This window comes from Eumetopias jubatus, unplaced genomic scaffold, assembly GCF_037043125.1.
Source record: "Eumetopias jubatus isolate StellerSeaLion01/CBP00866 unplaced genomic scaffold, mEumJub1_p1.0 scaffold_16, whole genome shotgun sequence".
Classification (NCBI taxonomy): Eukaryota; Metazoa; Chordata; class Mammalia; order Carnivora; family Otariidae; genus Eumetopias; species Eumetopias jubatus.
Window position 1 is genome coordinate 69188207 of NW_028274822.1, and position 19803 is coordinate 69208009.

The following is a 19803-nucleotide window of genomic DNA, read 5'->3' on the forward strand; positions in this document are numbered from 1 at the left end:
CCTGGTCAGATCTCCCCTGGGTGCCAGGTGGCTCATCACCTGACAATGGCCTGTCATTTTCCCTTTCCTTCCTTTGCCCTAATCTTATTGATGAGGCCTATGAGGTGGCAGTCCATACCCCTCCTGCACTCATTGTGAAATTTCTCTTGACTGACATCACAGGGACTTGATCCCCCTGCTCTGAGAAGTTGACCTGCCATAGCCCCACAAAGAGACATAGTAGAGTTTTAGTTAGTCCTCTATCCAAAGCATCTGTTCTATGGATAGTCAAGATTATGAGCACCTCTGACCCATGCATCAACGCTCTGGCTTTCAGTATCCTGTTGTGTCCATTATCCCATTTGGCAATAACAAATGTATGTATAGCATGGTGTTTTAGACTTTACAGAGCATGTTCCCAAGCACAGTATCACTTGATCCTCACAATGGTCATGCAAAATGTTGTAGCAAAGGGTCGAGGCATCAGAGGCATCTGGGCCTTGAAGATGGCCCATGTGAAGACCTACAGTGTCGAGGGCTGAGGAGGCCCACATGGGGCAGTATAAAGGGCCTTGGACAAGGACTCACTTGGCCTGATTTCCAGCCCTGGTTCTGCCACTGTCCAGACTACCTGGATTTAGGCAAGACGAGCCTCCTTTTGGGTGCCTGGGTGGCTCAGTCGGTTAAGCATCTGCCTTCAGCTCAGGTCATGATCCCAGAGTCCTGGGATCAAGCCCTGCATCGGGCTCCCTGCTTTGTGAGGAGTCTGCTTCTCCCTCTGCTTCCCTCTCTCTCCCTCTCATGAATAAAGAAAATCTTTAAAAAAAAAAAGACAAGCCTCCTTTTGTTTGTTGATAAACTGAGGGTTAGATTAGATGATTTCTGATGTCATATCTTACTCCAGACAGGCATTGTTTGAGATCTTCAATTTGAAGTTAAATGCCACTGAAGTGAAAATATAACTAGCCACAGAGGTTACTCCCATTCTAACCAAGCATCTACCAGTCTTCTCTACCTTGAGGGGTAGCACAGATCATTCAGTCTTTCATGATGGGTGGCAAGGAGAAGCTGCACTTACCTTCCTGCAATCATGAGCTCTTTCTCAGATGCTCCCTTCCGGATCTTGGTATAGATGTCCATGGTGAAGAGGGTGCTGGCGCTATTGAAAATGGAGGTTAAGGAGCTCATGAGAGAGGCCAACATGACTGACAGCATCAGGCCTCGCAGTCCTGAAAGAGAAGGAGATTCTGAGTGGCACACACAGCAACTCAGCTCTTTTGTTTTTGTTTTTGTTTTGTTTTGTTTTTAATTTTGTTTTTCTTTTTTTAAGATTTTTTTTTTTTATTCATGAGAGACACAGAGAGAGAGAGAGGCAGAGGGAGAAGCAGGCTCCCAAGGAGCAGGGAGCCTGATGTGGGACTCGATCCCAGGACCCTGGGACCATGACCTGAGCCGAAGGCAGACGCTTAACCATCTGAGCCACCCAGGCGCCCCTTTTGCACTTAGAAATTGTGAGAACTCAAGCTTTGTTTGCCTTCTGAAACCATGCCATGTTCTCCAACTTGTCTCTCCATAAAGACTAGATATTATATTGTAAGCCCAAAGCAGTCAACAGAGAGATAAGGACAAAATATATATGAGGTAAATACTTTGCAACTGAATGATGATGATGGTGGTGGTAATGGTGGTTAATGGTGATGGTGGTGATGATGTGTGTGTGAGTCCATCTAAAAGGAGTTTTATAAGGTCTTTTACTTAAAAATTCATGGTATAGCAGAAAGATTAAAAGTAGGATTCAAAAGATGAGGTTCTCAAGAAAGTAAAAATTCCATAGAATGGAAGGAAATATTTGCAATTCATATATCTAATAAGGGTCTAGTATGCAGAATATATAAAGAACATGTATAACTGAATAATAAAAAAGACAAGTAATCCAATTAAAATGGGTAAAGAACTTGAATAGAAACTTCTCCAAAGAAGATAAACAAGTGGCTAATAATCACATGAAAAGATGCTCAACATCAGGGAGATTCAAACCAAAACTACAATAAAATACTACTTTGTACCCACTAGGGTGGCTATAATAAAAAAGAAGGAAGGAAGGAATGGAAGGAAGGAAAGAAGAGAGGGAGGGAGGGAGAGAGAGAGAGAAAGAGAGAAAAAAAGAAAGAGAGAAAGAAAGAGAGAAAGAAAGAAAGAAAGAAAGAAAGAAAGAAAGAAAGAAAGAGGAAAGAAAGAAAGAAAGAAAGAAAGAAAGAAAGAAAGAAAGAAAGAAAGAGGAAAGAAAGAAAGAAAGAAAGAAAGAAAGAAAGAAAGAGAAAGAAAGAAAGAAAGAAAGAAAGAAAGAAAGAAAGAAAGAAAGAAAGAAAGAAAGAAAGAAAGAGAAAGAAAGGAAGAAAGAAAGGAAGGAAGGAAGAAAATATAACAACAAGTGTGGGTGGAGATGTGGAGAAATAGGAACCCTCATACATTGTTAGCAGTAATGTAAAAGGGCACAGTCACTGTGGCAAATGGTCTAGCAGTTTCTCAAGTTAAACATGCAATTACCATATGATTATTAATTTCACTTCTAGGTATCTGCTCAAAAGAAATAGAAACATGTGTCCACATAAAAACTTGAACATGAGGGGCCCCTGGGTGGCTCAGTCGGTTGAGTGTCTGACTCTTGATTTCAGCTCAGGTGATGATCTCAGGGTCATGAGACTGAGTCCCAAACTGGGCTCCATGCTCAGTGGCAAGTCTGCTTAAGATTTTCTCTCTCCTTCTTCCTCTGCCCCTCCCCCACTCTCTCTCTCTCTAAAATAATCTGTAAATAAAACCTCGAACATGAATGTTCATAGTAGTATTATTTATAATAGCTGAAATAACACATGTCCATCAACTGATAAATGGATAAACAAAGTGTGATACACCCATGCAATGGACTATCATTTATCAGTAAAAAAGAATGAAGTACTAATGCATGCTACAATGTGGATAAACCTTGAAAACGTTCTGCTAAGTGAAAGAAGCCAGACACAAAGTACAACTATTGTATAATCTCATTTATGTTAAATGCTCAAAGCAAGCAAATCCGTAGAGACAGGGAATAGATCAATGGTTGCCTAGGGCTACGGGGGTTGGGTAAAATGTGGGATGACTGTTATTGGGTACAGGATTTCTTTTGGAGATGATAAAAATTTTCTAAAACTATGGTGATGGTTGCACACCTCTGAATATACTAACATACCATTGAATTGTATGCCTTAAGTGATAAATCATATGTATGTGAATTATAGCTCAATAAAGTTGTCACTGAAAAACAAAAGACAAGGCTGTATTTCCAAACTCCGACCCTAAGCAAGTTATGCTAACCTCTAGGCCTCATCTCTTGGTGTGTTGAATGGGGATAATACTACACCTGCCCAAATCAGAATAAGGAATTGTCCTTTTAAAATTTCTCCCAATCAGGGGCGCCTTGGTGGCTCAGATGGTTAAGTGTGTCTGCCTTTGGCTCAGGTCATGATCCCAGGGTCCTGGGATCAAGCCCCGCATTGGGCTCCCTGCTTTGGCAGGGAGCCTGCTTCTCCCTCTCTTTCTACTGTTCCCCCTGCTTGTGCTCTCTCACTCTCCCTGTCAAATAAATAAGTAAAATCTAAATAAATAAATAAATAAAATTTCTCCCACTCATGGCCAGCATGGTTGGCTATAATCTCTATCACTACTTCCATACCAAGGACAGCATAAAGTTGTCCCTGCTAGGCTGGAAGGCCAGGTCATGCTGAGGGCCCACCATGGAGAGTACAGTCTTAGAAGTAAAAGTAACCTTAGTTGTCACCTAGGCTTACCATCCATTGGTAGAATCCCTTCTTCTGCCCAAATTCTCCAGCAACAGGAAATCCACAACTGCACAGGGGGTCTGCTCCCTCTTGGACAATCCTAACTAGGCTGATATCTGCCTCTTTATAGCCTCAGACACAGTCCGTAAGCTACCCAACAGAAGAGGTCTCACTGTTCACCTACTTTACCATTTTTCATATATTCAAAGATAATTCATGTCCTCTTGAACTCTCTCTTCTCCACACTAAAGATCCTCAGTTTCTTACAATATTCTTTATAATTGGGCTTGGGGGCCCAAATATACAGAACTTGACATATTACCTCTATTAAACTTGAGCTTATTAGATTTGAGTCAACATTCCTGCCTGTTGAGATCTTTTTGGTACATGATTCTATCATTCCTCTAGGTTTTGTATCTGCAAATAATTTTATAGTTTTGTTTTCATCTTGCAAGAAGAAAAATAAAGGCTGCCAGCTTCAATTATTTTGTCATTTGTTTTGGGAGTTTTTTTTAAGATTTTATTTATTTTTTAGAGAGACAGAGCAGAAGCAGTGGGAGTGGCAGGCAGGGGGAAAGAGAACCAGGACCCTGGGATCATGACCTGAGCCAAAAGCAGATGCTTAACCAACTGAGCCACCCAGGTGCCCCTGTTGGGAGTTTTTTAATGGTTCCTCCTGAGCTTGTAGCACATAAACCACAGGAGTTACAAAGATCCTCTAGTCCAATTCCCTCACTTTTCAGTTGACAAAACAAAGGTCCACTTCAAGGAGTTAGGAGGTAGGGCTTCGAGCCCTAGCTCTGCCATTTGTTCAGGGTTTAGTTAATTGTAAAGCTGGGATAAAGCTTTACAATTAATGGTTCCTCCTGAGCTTGTAGCACATAAACCACAGGAGTTACAAAGATCCTCTAGTCCAATTCCCTCACTTTTCAGTGGACAACAAAGGTCCACTTCAAGGAGTTAGGAGGTAGGGCTTCGAGCCCTAGCTCTGCCATTTGTTCAGGGTTTAGTTAATTGTAAAGCTGGGATAAAGCTCTCCCCTCTGTACTACACTCTTATCAAACTCTCTTATTCACTCAATAAATATTTGTTGAACATAATTTTACAGTGGCTCTGGCAAGAAATAACGGTATATCAATGCAGGGTGATAGAGGTAAAAAATAGAAAGAGATAGATGAATATAAGAGATATTTAGGAGGCAAAATGGACAGAATTTAGTGACAGATTGGTGGGGCAACATTTACCGACCAAGTGGAAGAGGCTGAATCTTCAAATGAGACAAAAAGGAGCAGCCTAAAGGATGGAGATAAAACAGACAAATAGGAGAGTATAGTATAATGGAATCCAAGAGAAGAGATAACGGAAGAAAGATGAGTGATCAATAAAGCTGAATGCTACTGAGGGGTCAAGTAAGATAAGGAATGGAAAATTTCTATTTAATCTAGCACAGGAAGTCACTGGAAAATTCAGTGTTTACAGAAGCCAGATTCTAGCTGAAGATGAGGGAATGGTAATGGTACATGTAAACACAGCATTTTGTTGTCTTGCGAGTCATGCATTTTCCTGTCATGTACAGTTCACTCTAGCACAGTGTTCAGAACTACAGTCTCACCCACAATCTGCCCTTCTAAAGAAACAACATAAACAGGGGCACTTGGATGGTTCTAGAGCATGCGACTCTTGATCTCGGGGTTGTGAGTTCAAGCCTCACATTGGGTGTAGAGATTACTTTAAAAAAAATTTTTTTTTAGGGGAAAACCTGGGTGGCTCAGTCAGTTGATTTCTTAGTTTTGTCTCAGGTCATGATCTCAGGGTCCTGGGATCGAGCCCCGCGTCAGGCTCCACTCTCAGCAGGGAGTCTGCTTCAAGATTCTCTCCCTCCCCCTATGCCCCTCCCCCCACTCACTCATGCTCTCTCTCTCTCTTTCTAAAATAAATATGTAGGGACTCCTGGGTGGCTCAGTCAGTTAAGCATCTGCCTTCAGCTCAGGTCATGATCCCAGGGTCCTGGGATTGAGTCCCACATCAGGGGGAGGGGGGTGGTCCTTGCTCAGCAGGGAGCCTGCTTCTCCCTCTGCCTGCTGTTCCCCCTGCTTGTGCTCTCTTTCTCTCTCTGACAAATAAATAAATCATTTTAAGAATAAAAAATAAAAATAAAATAAGTAAATCATTTCAAAAATGTTTTAAATCTTAAAAAAAGAGAAAGAGGAATAACATAAACACCCCCACATAGTTCAGTGTAATCCAAACCAGAACTCTAAAAGAACCAGCCATGTGACTCTTCTAATTGCAACCTTAATTAATAAGCAGCCCAGTTCAGTGGAATAGTTAACAATTACCCCCATTTTTATAGAATTTGAATGCAAATGGTTTGCCCAAGGTCACACATCCAGTTTGTGGTTTAAAAAAAAAAAAAAAAACTTCAATTCCAGCCTTGAGCACAGTTATGCAAGCCAGACACTGAGTTGCTATGTGGCCTTGGAAAAAAATCATTTTCCTTCTGTAGGTCTCAGTTTCCCTAACTATAAAATGAAGAGGTTTGACTAGATAGTCTCTAGGTTTCCTCTCAGTAATAAAATTTATAAGTTTATTATAAATTTTCCTGATCAATACCTTTGAATTTTTAGCCTCCTGAGACCCCCTAACCTAATGAGGTTTGCATCCCTTGATCCAGAATTAGATTTTTCTTCGACATGAAACATGAACAGTAGCCCTACAGGTCTAACCCAAAACTATTCTGGACTCCAAGTACTCAATCACCTAGGATAACACATTCTCTTTAGTGAGAAGCCCCCTTGTGGTCCATCCATCTACTGCCTCAAACTTCCTCATTCAATAGCTAAAACTGTTCTGCCTTTCCTCCTTAGAATATCAATTCATTCTCAAGGAAAAACTCCACTTAGTTTAAGCTTTCATGTTAATGTCTGTTGGAGAGCTCCAAAAGATCTTCTAGATGAGCATGGAAAAGTTGTTTTTTTCACTAGCACATTTTCAGATCACCTCTTTTCCACAACGGACTGATGGACACATGCTAGGTCTCATAGAGCTCAACCAAGTCATATGTCTCCTTTCCACTGAAGGAAGACATGTTCAAAAACTGAGGACACCCAGAGGAAAGCCTTCCCTACTGGGCCCCCAGGCTCAGAAATGGCTTTTCCCCAGAAGGCCACAGAAATCTACATAAAGTGGAAGCCAAATCAGCCTCCAAAGAAAGACTTTGCCAGCAAGATGACTCTCACCATTGGGCATGAGCTCCACCACCAAGGTCGGGTAAGCAATGTTGGTACAGCCAACCTCAGTACCGCAATATTTCTTACACTCCGAGGGGACAGTGCAGGCAATTTTTTCTGAGGAAAGATGAGAGCCATGTCAGCAAGCAGACATCGGGGAAATATTTCCAAGATTCACTTTCCTTTTTTTTATTTAAATTCAATTAGCCAACATATAGTATATCATTAGTTTTTGATGTAGTGTTCAATGATTCATCAATTGTGTATAACACCCAGTGCTCATCAGATCACATGCCCTCCCCAATGACCATCACCCAGACCCCATCCCCCCCACTCCCTCCCTTCCACAACCCTCAGTTTGTTTCCCGGAGTCCGGAGTGTCTCATAGTTTGTCTCCGTCTCTGATTTCTTCCCATTCAGGTGTCCCTCCCTTCCCCTATGGTCCTCTGCCCTATTCCCAAATTCCACATATGAGTAAAACCATATGATAATTGTCTTTTTCTGATTAACTAATTTTAATTGCACCAAAAACTATAAGATACCTAGGAATAAACCTAACAAAAGAGGTAAAGGATCTGTACTCTAGAAACTACAGAACCTTATGAAAGAAATTGAGGAAGACACAATGGGATGGAAAAACATTCCATGCTCCTGGATTAGAAGAATAAACATTGTTAAAATGTCTATGTGGCCCAGAGCAATCTACACATTCAATGCAATCCCTATCAAAATACCATTGACATTTTTCACAGAGCTGAAACAAACAATCCTAAAATTTGTATGGAACAAGATTCACTTTCTTAAAATAAGGCTTCAAACAGGACATTCCTGCCTAAGGCCCTGAATTGGTTCCACAGAGAGTGCAGCTCCAAGCTGAGCCCTTCCATGCCATGCCCCTGCCCTGCTGGTATGACCATCTCCAAGATCTGACTAGGAAGAAAAGGATTCTTAGGCAGAGGAGTGGGGGAAGCAAAGCAATGCTCAGGGCGGGAAGAGAAGGGGCACAGTCTTTAGACTTTAGCTAGGCCTCCCTACAGCTTAGCACTGACTACTGTCTTGTTTCTCCTGAAGATCATAGTGACTTGTGGCTCCTAATTTTGAGGTTTATTTGAAGCAGCTTTTTTGCAAGTAGGATTGAACTGAGGGAACTCCCCAGTGGGAGGGCTATCGGGTAGTACTTCCAAAATGTGAAAAATCTGGGGTAGAGAAAGACAAGGAGTAGCCTGGGAGAGGAAGGGGAAATGATCTAAAGACTTGGACAAAATTCCAGTAACTTCTTTAGAATTAAATCAACAAACATTTATTGGGTACCTACTACAGATATATCATTTAGTGCTGCTCCTTAGAGTGCTGATTCATTATAGCACTATCTCAAATACTTTTATGTGTGTAATACCCATTAGAATATAAATTATTCAGTTAGGAATATTTTTCTCATGACAGGTGAGCCAGCATAGGAGTATAAAAGATCTAATAGGAATGCTAATAACGGCCAACGGCAGCAAGTGCCTCCAGACTGTCTTGTCTTCATTTTAGGAGCTCACCAAAGTTTCACTCCCTGGTGCTCTCTTTTTTGCCATTATTTCATATTCCAGGAAACAGTTTTGACCTATGATGGCTGACTGAAAAAAATGCAATGCTGGAGAAGTCACAAAAGGGTCAAAAAGACTCTATTACCCTAGATAGCAAAGTATAAGGCTCAGGGCTCTTCAAAGAAATGGCCCAAGAAACAGGGCTCTGAGCATCAAGCAATTAGAGACTGGCCAGGGTCCTTTGACATTAAATTTTACACACTGAGGAAGGAAGACTGAGCAAAATGCTAGCAAATATTAGTTGGAAGAAGCTACAGCTGGAAGTGTATCATGACTTCAGAGAATTTACAAAAGGGGAGAAAGTAATTGTCATTGTAAGGAACCAGGGAAGACAACCCCACAGGTTCTGTGACCTCAAGTTGTTTGCTATGTAAAGGGGGAACAATAATGCTTGGTAATTGTGGCAAGAAAAAAAAAAGAGGAAGAGCAGCGAGCTATAGGGCTTTAGAAGTGACACAGAGCCAGAAAAGTGGGAGAGAGTGGCTGCTGAGTCCAGCAAAAGGGATCACCTGTGTACAGGATGCGGCTGATCATTCCTGGCATCACCATGAGGAACATGGGCAGCAGCTTCATGTACCCACACAGGATACAGCCGGCCTTCACATGAGACATGTTTTTGGCTGAGAGGCAGCGTTGCACAATGACCTGCCGGGGAAAGCCAGTAAGAGAGGGGTGCAGGCCAGAGACCTCTCAACGTCCTCTGGCTACCCTCAGCTCCCCTCCCACATGTTCTTGGTTCTTGGCCTGCGAGCCCCTTGTCACTAAGGCTCAGTGACCCCAGACCATATGAGCTCAACCCTACCGTACCTAACACCACAAGCCGTAGACAGACAGGAGTCCCTGTAGAGACGTGGGGAATACCCCATCCACCCCACGCATCCAGCATGGGTACCTGATCTGTGCACCAGTACCACAGGGAAAGGATGGACAACCCAAAGATGATCCCAGGCCATGGCAGGTCTCCTTTGAGGGGATCTCGGAAGATGTGAAAAGAGTCAGCTCTTGGTGTATAGCAGTCTTTGTTGATGGTGATGTTTCCATCAGTAATCACAGTTGGAATGGCGTTCATGTACTTTGTCATGAAGGCATCATACCCTCCCACTTTGTGGAAAGCTGGAAAACATCAGCAACAAACATCCTAAAACTCTCAACTCTTCATTCGGGTTTCTTCCTGTGGATGCCTGAGAAACCACCCTCACTGTGTGGTCTTGGGAAAGTCACTTCCCTATTCTGGGCCTCAGCTCTCTCATCCATAGAATGGGATTATTAACCCTGCCTAGCCTCCTGGGGTGGGGGGGCTCCTGTGAGGGTCTAAACCAATAACCTGTGAAAGTATTTTAACCATGAAACTTTTTAAAAAGGGAAAGTACTTGGGCGCCTGGGTGGCTCAGTTGGTTAAGCGACTGCCTTCGGCTCAGGTCATGATCCTGGAGTCCAGGGATCGAGTCCCACATCGGGCTCCCTGCTCGGCAGGGAGTCTGCTTCTCCCTCTGCCCCTCTTCCCTCTCATGCTTTCTATCTCTCATTCTCTCTCTCTCAAATAAATAAATAAAATCTTTTAAAAAAAATAAAATAAAAAGGGAAAGTACTTGGACTTATTAAAAGAAAGACGTTGGTTTTAAAGATTCAAAGACGTTTCCCCCTCACCCTTTGCTGTCAGCAGCAGCCTTTAAAATCCCGCACAGAGACCTAGAGACCCACAGACTCAGCCATACCATCCCTGGTCACAACAATGTGGTAGGATGGACAGAGAAAGAAAGGGTAAGGAGTCTGGAGCCCAACAACCTCTTTGCTGTGTGTCCTTGAATAAGGCATTCTAGCTTCTGCCCTGCAGACCCCACCACCACTACCACCACCACTAGGGAAAAACAAATGGAAGCTCTTGGAAACAGAGAATAGAGAGGCTTCACAGGACACACAGAAAGTATGGGCCCTCTTAAAAATGCATTTTATATTCTCCCATAACAAGTACCTCCATATCTAGTGTCTCCAGTCTTGTCTTTAGGATTTTACAGACAAATAAAATTTCAAAATTGGGGTCAGGGGCCAACATAGACAAGCTAGTTTTTTAAATTTTGTCAAATAAGGACATAAACAAGAAAATGATCACTTACTATCATCAATTCATAAAATAAAGGACATTTAACATCAAATATAGGCAAGATGTAACCTGAGGTTTAAGATACAACATTGAATATATTTAGCCTGATGGATATTTAGATGTATCCCTTTTTTTGTCCAGTTTCTCTGTGGAGAGCAGGCCCAGCCTGAGATTTCTAGGGCTGAGGAAGGTGCCCCTGCACACCCACTGTGGCGGCCAATTCAGGCTGGACCACTCCCCTGGGGAGGGCAGAGGATACCCAGCTCACTGCCTGGGCCAGCAGCAGGCAGGGAGGTTAGACTTGATTTTTGTCTCCCTAGGCCTCTTCCTCTGCCTCCCTGCCTCCTCAGCCTGCCCCAGCCCCACTTACCAAACCCAGTCAGGATGAAAGACCCCACCAGCATGATCGCCGTCTGCAAAGTGTCGGTGTAAATCACAGCCGCCAGGCCCCCTAAACAGGCAAAGAAAATAATACATGTGACCTAATGTAGGAGGACCACCTGTCTGTGTGGTCCAGCCTACCTCCTTTGCCCAATCCCTGGCCCTCTCCCTCTGCACATCCTCTGAGAACACCCCTCAGTCACCTGTCTGCCTTTCCTTCCTTCCCTCCCTTGTCTTGTTATAGCAATCTATTACCGAACATGTTCCCACACCTCTACTTCTCACAGAAATGCTGGGAAGACCTTGGAAAAAGGAGAATGTTTCTCCCTATTTGAGAAGGAGGAGTTTGATGTGACTGAAGGCAGAAGATGGTGCAAAGGAGATGGCTGTGGTAAGAACTGTCTCCCACAAACAAAGGCACGGAAGAGCAAAGAGTTAACATCTCTACAAGGTGTTCGGGTGTTACCAAATCTGCACATTTCGAAGGGCTACTTCCATGCACACCTGCTCTCTCTTTACTCAGATCATCTAAGTAACTTCTTGTCCCCAAAGCTGTATAACTTCTTGTCTCCAAATTCCATTGCTGACCCTGGCTCCCCTATCGGGAACAGAGTAACACCTCTGCAAAGGGGTCCCCAACTGTCCCTGTCATCAGCTTCTCCAGTCACCTCTCGAGTCTTCCTCTAAAATCTCTTTTTGTGTCACTCCCTCCCTTCCCACCTACAGTGCCTTCCAGTGCCTATCACATCAAATCCAAGGCCTCCTTCTGGCTTCCAAGCCCCCTGCACTGTGACCTCTTTTGAACTATCAGGGCTTATCACTCCACACACACCTCAACTACCTCCATTGACCACCGTTCTCCAGCCAAACGCATCTGCTTGCTCACCCTGCCCCAGCCCCATGCCATGCCCATTCCTGACTCCATTCCCTTGCTCTCCCCATTCCTGCACCTGGTAGCCCCTCTCTGATTCTCCCAACTCAGCCAACTTCTATCCACAACCTGGAAGGCCAGTCCCTGCCCCACTTCCTAGAAGAAGCTACACTAACTATTCCAGCCAACACTGGAGTTTTCTGGGACTCCCATATCACTTGTTAGGGTCTGAGCTTTGGGACTAAGCACTCAATTCTACAACTGTTTCCTAGGTGTATCTCTCCTCCTCGAGAGGAGCTTTGTCTCCTACTTCCTCCTCCTTTCCTGGGCTTCGGCTGAGTCATTTGTATGGACTCACCTGTGATTGTGTAAAGGCCAGTGATTGCCAATAAGAGAAAGATGGCCAGGTACAGATCCAGACCCATGGCCAAGTTGATAAATATGGCCCCAGAGAAGATGTCTGCCTGGAAGAAGAGAAGAGGCAGAGTTAGGGGTGAAGGAGGCCAGCTGACTGCAGGTTGCACCCAGGGCCTGGCTGAGGCACTTCAGCTGCAGAGACAAGGTGGCAAACTTGGAGTGGGTAGCAGAAGGCGTCTCCTGAGTAATGTCAATGCCTGTGATTTCTGGGCCCAATGTTGGCCCACACCCCCCTTGCCCTTTGGTTAAAATCCCCCAATTAAAAGTTCATATTTTTATCCCCGGGTAAGAATATGAAAGACAAGTACTGCACAATGCCACATATATGAAGTATCTAAAACACTCAAATTTGTATAATCAAAGACTAGAATGGTGATTACCAGGGGCTGAGGGGAGAAGGAAATGGGGAGTTATTAATCAACAGGCATAAAGTTTCAGTTAAGTAAGATGAGTAAGCTCTAGAGATCTGCCACACAACACTGTGCCTATAGTCAACAATAATGTATTTGACGCTTAAAATCTGTCAAAATTTTGATAGATGGCATGTTGAGTGTTCTTACCACAACAAAATAAAATAAAAACACAAACACCTCAGAGTCATGCTCTATTCCTAAGTTTCTCAACAAGCTTTATTCAAGATGATAATAGATATCCCATGGGGGGGAAAAAGGATTCCCTAGTCAGAGATCTGTGAAGTGCTGGATTAAGTGAAGTTAAGACAGTTTCCTCAACACACAACTTCCCTGAGCCTTTAATATATAGTATGTACTGTGAATCCCCAGGAGGGGAATGTGGTAAATGATGCTTCACAAACTTATTTAACTATAGAACTTTGTTTGCCAAGGAATAACTATTAACACCTTGAGGTTCCTCCCAACCCACCTGTAGACTGCTGGTCTAAGCTATTTTCTATCATTTACACCTCAGTGTGCAAATGTTTATCAGATCTATTTCCAAAAGCAAGTACTAAAGAGTCCATGAGAGGGAAACCCCAACCATACTCCGGAGTGGAGAGAAACTTTAGCAACATCATAGTTTTATCTTCTCAGCCCAGATGGAGTCCACCTTGACTCAAACACAACCAGAACATCACCAATTATCTTTTGCATGGCAGGCTTGTTTCTAGGTGGCTTTGTCTAGATTATATCATGAAACTTTAGGGAGAAGTGTTCCCTCTTCCCTCCCAAATTCACCAGTTATGTTCTTGATGCAGTTCTCTTCCTCCTACCTGCCTCATTAGCCCCATAAAAAACAAACCAAAAAAAAAAAAAAAAAAACCTTCTACCTGGCAGGATGGTGCAGTGGCTAATTTAAACCAAACAGAGAGTACCAGAGTCACCCAAAATGAATTTTCATGGCAGTTCCAAAATACTACCAGGATGGGTAGTATTAAGGGATGATCATGGTAAATCTTTTATTTTCAAATTGCTAGGTGTGAAAGAAACTAGACGTCCCCTAGATGCAATGCACGAGCTATTTCACTGCATAAAACCTAATATATTTCAGGGTGTGTAATGGGCCACCTAGTCATAACCCGGGGAATGGTGCCCTTGCATCTCCTCTCCAATCTTAGCTTCCCCACCTCCTTACAGCTCCTTGGGGCCCTCCAGTGGCTCAGCTCCCCACCAGTCAAATCTCCTATTCCCTGCCGCTATTAGTTGGCAGAGAGATTGTCTCACACCAGCTCCAAGCTTATGTGCTAATGCACAACTCCCTCTCCCAAGATGGGTCTCCTAAGGATTGCTGCCTTAGCTCCCCTGCAGATTCCCTAGCCCCAGGGTACTTAATATCATTGTCTTTCCTGGTGGAGGAGGAGATGCAGAGTCAGAAGGTAAGGAGAGAATGGTGACTTAGAAAGAGACCATCCAAGGGCTAGTGGTCAGAGGACCTGGGTTTTAATACCAGTGCTGTGATTATAGGCCTGAGTGACCTTGGATAAAACATTTCACCTCTCCATGTCTCCGTGTTCTCATCTTTAAAGTAAGAAGCTCTGACTCTGAGTGCTTATGATCCTCAGTGGCTGGAAGTGGGGAAGTCCTGCAGCCAAAGAAAACATTCCCCTCCCAAGTCCTGGACCTGTTCCATCCTATCCTCTAAAGCCAAAGAAGAAGAAAGAGCCCCCAGCTGCACATCAGCCTTGCTAAGGGTGAAATGGCCACTCCTTCCTGACTCTGCACACTGAGCCATTGGAATTGTGATGAGTATTCATAATGCTGGACCCTCTGCTCCCATGCTTCTTTATCATCACATAGTTATTTCAGTTGAAGGGGCCCCTTTATTGATTACACTTCTAACCTCAGGAGTAAATTCTGCCCTTAGAACTCTGAAAGCCAGCAGAAGTGCCACAGGATACTGTGCCATACCTACGTTCACATTAGCCCAGGTGCTCTGACATTAGTCTTTGAATCCTAGGGGCCGAAACTTTATCTGCTTCACTAAGGTTTTTTTTCCCGCCATATCCAGGGAATTTTATAGTTTACCAAATGTTTTCAGGTACATTCATTGTTTTGATCCCCAAAACAAGGTAATAGGACAAATATATTGTCTCTACTCTACAGATGAGAAAGACAAAATTAATGACAAGCTCAAGAGCTAAAATCGGTTCTTTGTCTCCAAGTCCAGTGACTTTCCAACAACACTAAAAGGTAAGAGTTCTCTTTTCTGGAATATTTTCTGCAGACAGCAAGATCTTTTATCATTAAAAAAACATTTTTTTACTTACTTCTAAAATAAAATAACTTATGGGTATAGTTGGAAAAAAGCAGCACAGAAAGTTATACGCTGAAAAGTAAAAGTGTTCCTACTTCCATCACTCAGATCAAAGGTGACCACTGTTAAGAGCTTTTGGTCCACCAGAGGATTTCTTTTTTTTTCTTTAAATTTTTTATTGTTATGTTAATCACCATATATCACATCATTAGTTTTTGATGTAGTGTTCCAAGATTCATTGTTTGTGCATAACATCCAGTGCTCCACGCAGAATGTGCCCTTTTTAATACCCATCACCAGGCTAACCCATCCTCCCACCCCCCTCCCCTCTAGAACCCTCAGTTTATTTTTCAGAGTCCATCATCTCTCATGGTTCATCTCCCCCTCCAGTTTCCCCGCCTTCATTCTTCCCCTCCTGCTATCTTCTTCTTTTCTTTTTTTCTTAACATATATTGCATTATTTGTTTCAGAGGTACAGATCTGTTATTCAACAGTCTTGCACAATTCACAGTGCTCACCATAGCACATACCCTCCCCAATGTCTATCACCCAGCCACCCCATCCCTCCCACCCCCCACCACTCCAGCAACCCTCAGTTTGTTTCCTGAGATAAAGAATTCCTCATATCAGTGAGGTCATATGATACATGTCTTTCTCTGATTGACTTATTTCGTTCAGCATAACACCCTCCAGTTCTATCCACGTCGTTGCAAATGGCAAGATCTCATTCCTTTTGATGGCTGCATAATATTCCATTGTGTATATATATATATATATATATATATATATATATATACCACATCTTATTTGTCCATTCATCTGTCGGTGGACATCTTGGCTCTTTCCACAGTTTGGCTATTGTGGACATTGCTGCTATAAACATTAGGGTGCACGTACCCCTTCGGATCCCTACGTTTGTATCTTTGTGGTAAATACCCAGTAGTGCAATTGCTGGATCGTATGGTAGCTCTATTTTCAACTGTTTGAGGAACCTCCATACTGTTTTCCAGAGTGGCTGCACCAGCTTGCATTCCCACCAACAGTGTAGGAGGGTTCCCCTTTCTCCACATCCCCGCCAACATCTGTCATTTCCTGACTTGTTAATTTTAGCCATTCTGACTGGTGTGAGGTGGTATCTCATTGAATTTTTGATTTGAATTTCCCTGATGCCAAGCGACGTTGAGCCCTTTTTCATGTGTCTGTTGGCCATTTTCCACCAGAAGATTTCTAAATGTCTTGCTGAAAATTATGTCAAATATTAAGTTCCACATCCCCTCAAAATAATAATTATGAAGATGGAAACATGGGAAAATGTATACAGTTTGATGCTAAGATGGGGAAGAAAGATGACAAAATGGTATGCACATACTGATTGCAATTCTGTAAAAGAAAACACACATACAGGCAAAGACACAATATGAAATATCTGAATTAGAGTCATAGGATTATGGGTGCTTTTCCACTCCAGATTTTCTTAAATACCATTGTTCCGTTTTTCTTATAAGTTTCAAAAGTGGGGGGAGCAGAAATTTTAAAACACATTATATTCTCTATTGATATATAAATATACATATATATGTAGTACAAATATAAAAACAGACAGAAGAAAACATACCAAGTTTAAGACATGTATAACTTTTAAGAACAGAGTCAAGAAAGGTAGAAATAGGGGCGCCTGGTCATGATCCCAGAGTCCTGGGATTGAGCCCCGGTTCGGGCTCCCTGCTCAGCAAGAAGTCTGCTTCTCCCTCTCCCTCTGCCCCTCCCCTCTGCTTGTGCGCTCTCTCCCTCTCTCTCAAATAAATAAATAAAATCTTTAAAAAAAAAAAAAGGGTAGAAATAAGCCTTCCATCATATTTGTAATGTTTTATTTCTTTTCTTTAAAAAATGAGATTTTTTTAAGATCTATAGAATCTGGGTGGTGATATTTGCTATATTAGTCTTTGTACTTTTCTGTATGTTTGAAGCATTTTGTTATTTTTTTATTTATAAAAGTAGGGGAATGAATAGGGAAATACACCGCCAGCATTGATAGAAAAGAACTCTCCTATAATCCTATGAGACCATTTGGTTCACAGCTCTTCCCAGATTGCTCCTTCTCTAAACTTCTCTTAGCCCTTAATAAAGAAAAAAAAAAAGGGAAGGAAACAAGCAAATTTCCCCAATCACGCTAAGTAAAACCAACTTGAAATGAAATCGAAAATTACCATATTCTAGACCAAGGGTCAGCAAACTTTTTCTATAAAGTTTCAGGTAATAAATGTTTTAGGTTTTATACACCATATAGTCAGTCCAACCTGCTCAATTCTACAGTTGAAGCAAGAAAGCAGCCATAGACAATACATCAAGTGGGTGTGGCCATGTTCAAATAAAACTATTTCTACAGGGGCGCCTGGGTGGCTCAGTCGGTTAAGCATCTGCCTTTGGCTCAGGTCATCATCCCAGGGTTCTGGGATCAAGCCCCACGTAGGGCTCCCTGCTCAGTGGGGAGTCTGCTTCTCCTTCTCCCTCCGCCTCTCCCTGCCGCTTGTGTACTCACTCTCTCTGTCTCTCTCTCAAATAAATAAAATGTTAAAAAAAAAACTATATCTACAAAAACAGGCAGTTGGATTCAGCTCAAAAGCTTTGTTCCCGTCACTTTGAAAATTTGACTGAACAACGTCCATGAGACTCATGGGAATAATAAAATTACAGATTCAGCTGGGAAACCTCTTAGAGTAACTGAGTCTCTGACCATGAGACTTGCATAGATTACTTGTCTCAGCTTTGACACTTTGAGATCCTATGATTTTATATGTGTGCCTTGTGCCCCTTCTGGTCTGAGTTATATCTGAGCACCCAATAAATCCTGCCTGGCAATGACATTTGAGATGGAGAGCCCCATTGCTCAAATTTCTCTTTTCGTTTGTGAAAGTGAATGGCTCAGATAATGAGTATTCAAACCTTAAGTAAAAGCCAAAGCTCTTATTTTCACTCAAGGATCCAAAATGGACAGTGGAGTTGCTGTAAAAGTTTATCGCAGTCATGTTAATAGCCCCAGGAAATAGAAACAGAGACATTTGGTCATCACATGTAATTCATAAAATCTGAGGCTTATCTCAAGTGATTGTGCACACGTAAATAAGATACATGATACTGGGAAATTTTACAGACCAGAATTCTTCTCAGAACTTGATAAGACAGGGTGCCAGGAAGGGGACAGCAGGGAACCAGTAAAATTCAGAGAAGTACATGGAGGAATAATCAAATCTGGGTCTCAGAGCCCAAAACCTGGCCACAAGATGGTAGCCATAGTCAAGATTCTATACCACTGCTGTTCTATGGCCTGGGTTATATCTGGGCCCTGTACCTGAAATGCTTTTTCTCTGCTATCAATTACACACACACTGGATCCCTATAGCCTCCCCTAAGCCTTCCTGGCAGGTCCCTAGTTGTTTCCTGTGTGGATTTGGATCTCACAAGGCCACCTTTCTTCTCTTCTTTTTTTTTTTTTTAAGATTTTTTTTTTAATTTATTTATTTGACAGAGAGAGAGACAGCGAGAGCAGGAACACAAGCAGGGGGAATGGGAGAGGGAGAAGCAGGCTTCCCTGGGAGCAGGGAGCCCGATGTGGGACTCGATCCCAGGACCCTGGGATCATGACCTGAACCGAAGGCAGACACTTAATGACTGAGCCACCCAGGCACCCCACCCTTCTTCTCTTCTTGCCCATCACAAATTACCATGCCTCTACATATACACAACAAGATTGATTAATCTTTGTGTGCAATGTAAATAAATACCTATCTTACTTTGTTAACTTATAATTATTTTCTTTTGTCAATGAACTTTGAACTCATGTGTTATCTTAATATGAGCTCCTAGGAGTTACATTCACCATCAGTATAATTATTTTAATGGTTTCATGCTCTATGACTCATGGTGAACCTGAAGTCAGCCAAACTTATAAAGACAAAGTCTTACGGGTCAACCCTTCCCTGCCCCTGCCCTCTGCTTAAATGTCCCTCCTTCAGATCCTTCATACACCGGTGTGCAGTTGATGCTTTCTCCTCATAGTCCTCTCAAATCCTACTCATGGAAACTTGTTCATATTGTAAGGTTATTTAACTGGCTATCTTAATTTTTCCCATGGTCTTGAATTTTAACTGACTCTGTACTAAAAGAATGAAAGATTTAGAAGTCAGGGGCCACATAATGCCAAAGGTTTTGAGTCAATAACAGGGACCCTGCTGTTCATCCTAGTTCTGCTACTGTTTAACCCCACAGAGTCCCTTCCCTTCTTGGGACCTCAGTTTCTCCAGCTATAAAATGAGAGCGAAGAACATAGGACTAGATGATCTATCTCATTCCATCATGCTATGTCTTCATCCCATCCAACATAGAGCAGAACTGTGAGAAGAACACAGACTTTGGGACTAGAGAGACCTGGGTTCCAATGCCTGATTTTGTTGTATGATTTAGGACAAATTACCTAATTTCTCTGAGACTCGGTTATTTCATCCATGAAGTGGAAGATAAAATAGAAATCCTTACCATGCAGTTCTCATGTGAACTGGAGATGAAAAAAGTAAAGCCCCTATTGGAATCTAAGCAAAGAGACTGGCATTAAATAAAAGGCAGCTATCATCCTTCTTACACAATATTCAAGAGATTTCTGCCTCTGGGAAGCAGGTAGAGCAGGTAGGATGGTGGGCAAGGCCTCCAG

General features: G+C 42.6%; 1 protein-coding gene across 5 annotated transcripts in view; it reads right to left on the reverse strand.

Moving 5' to 3' along the window:
* SLC5A1 (solute carrier family 5 member 1) overlaps positions 1-19803 on the reverse strand; it is a 73834-nt gene that overhangs the window by 25941 nt on the left and 28090 nt on the right. For all 5 annotated transcript variants that reach the window (XM_028124704.2, XM_028124703.2, XM_028124705.2 and 2 more), the window contains exons 6-11: positions 12331-12436; positions 11091-11171; positions 9512-9732; positions 9129-9264; positions 7037-7144; positions 1058-1208 (exon numbers count right to left, since the gene is read on the reverse strand). In XM_028124704.2, the coding sequence (XP_027980505.1) occupies positions 1058-1208; positions 7037-7144; positions 9129-9264; positions 9512-9732; positions 11091-11171; positions 12331-12436 (803 nt within the window). The remainder of the gene's footprint in view (positions 1-1057; positions 1209-7036; positions 7145-9128; positions 9265-9511; positions 9733-11090; positions 11172-12330; positions 12437-19803) is intronic.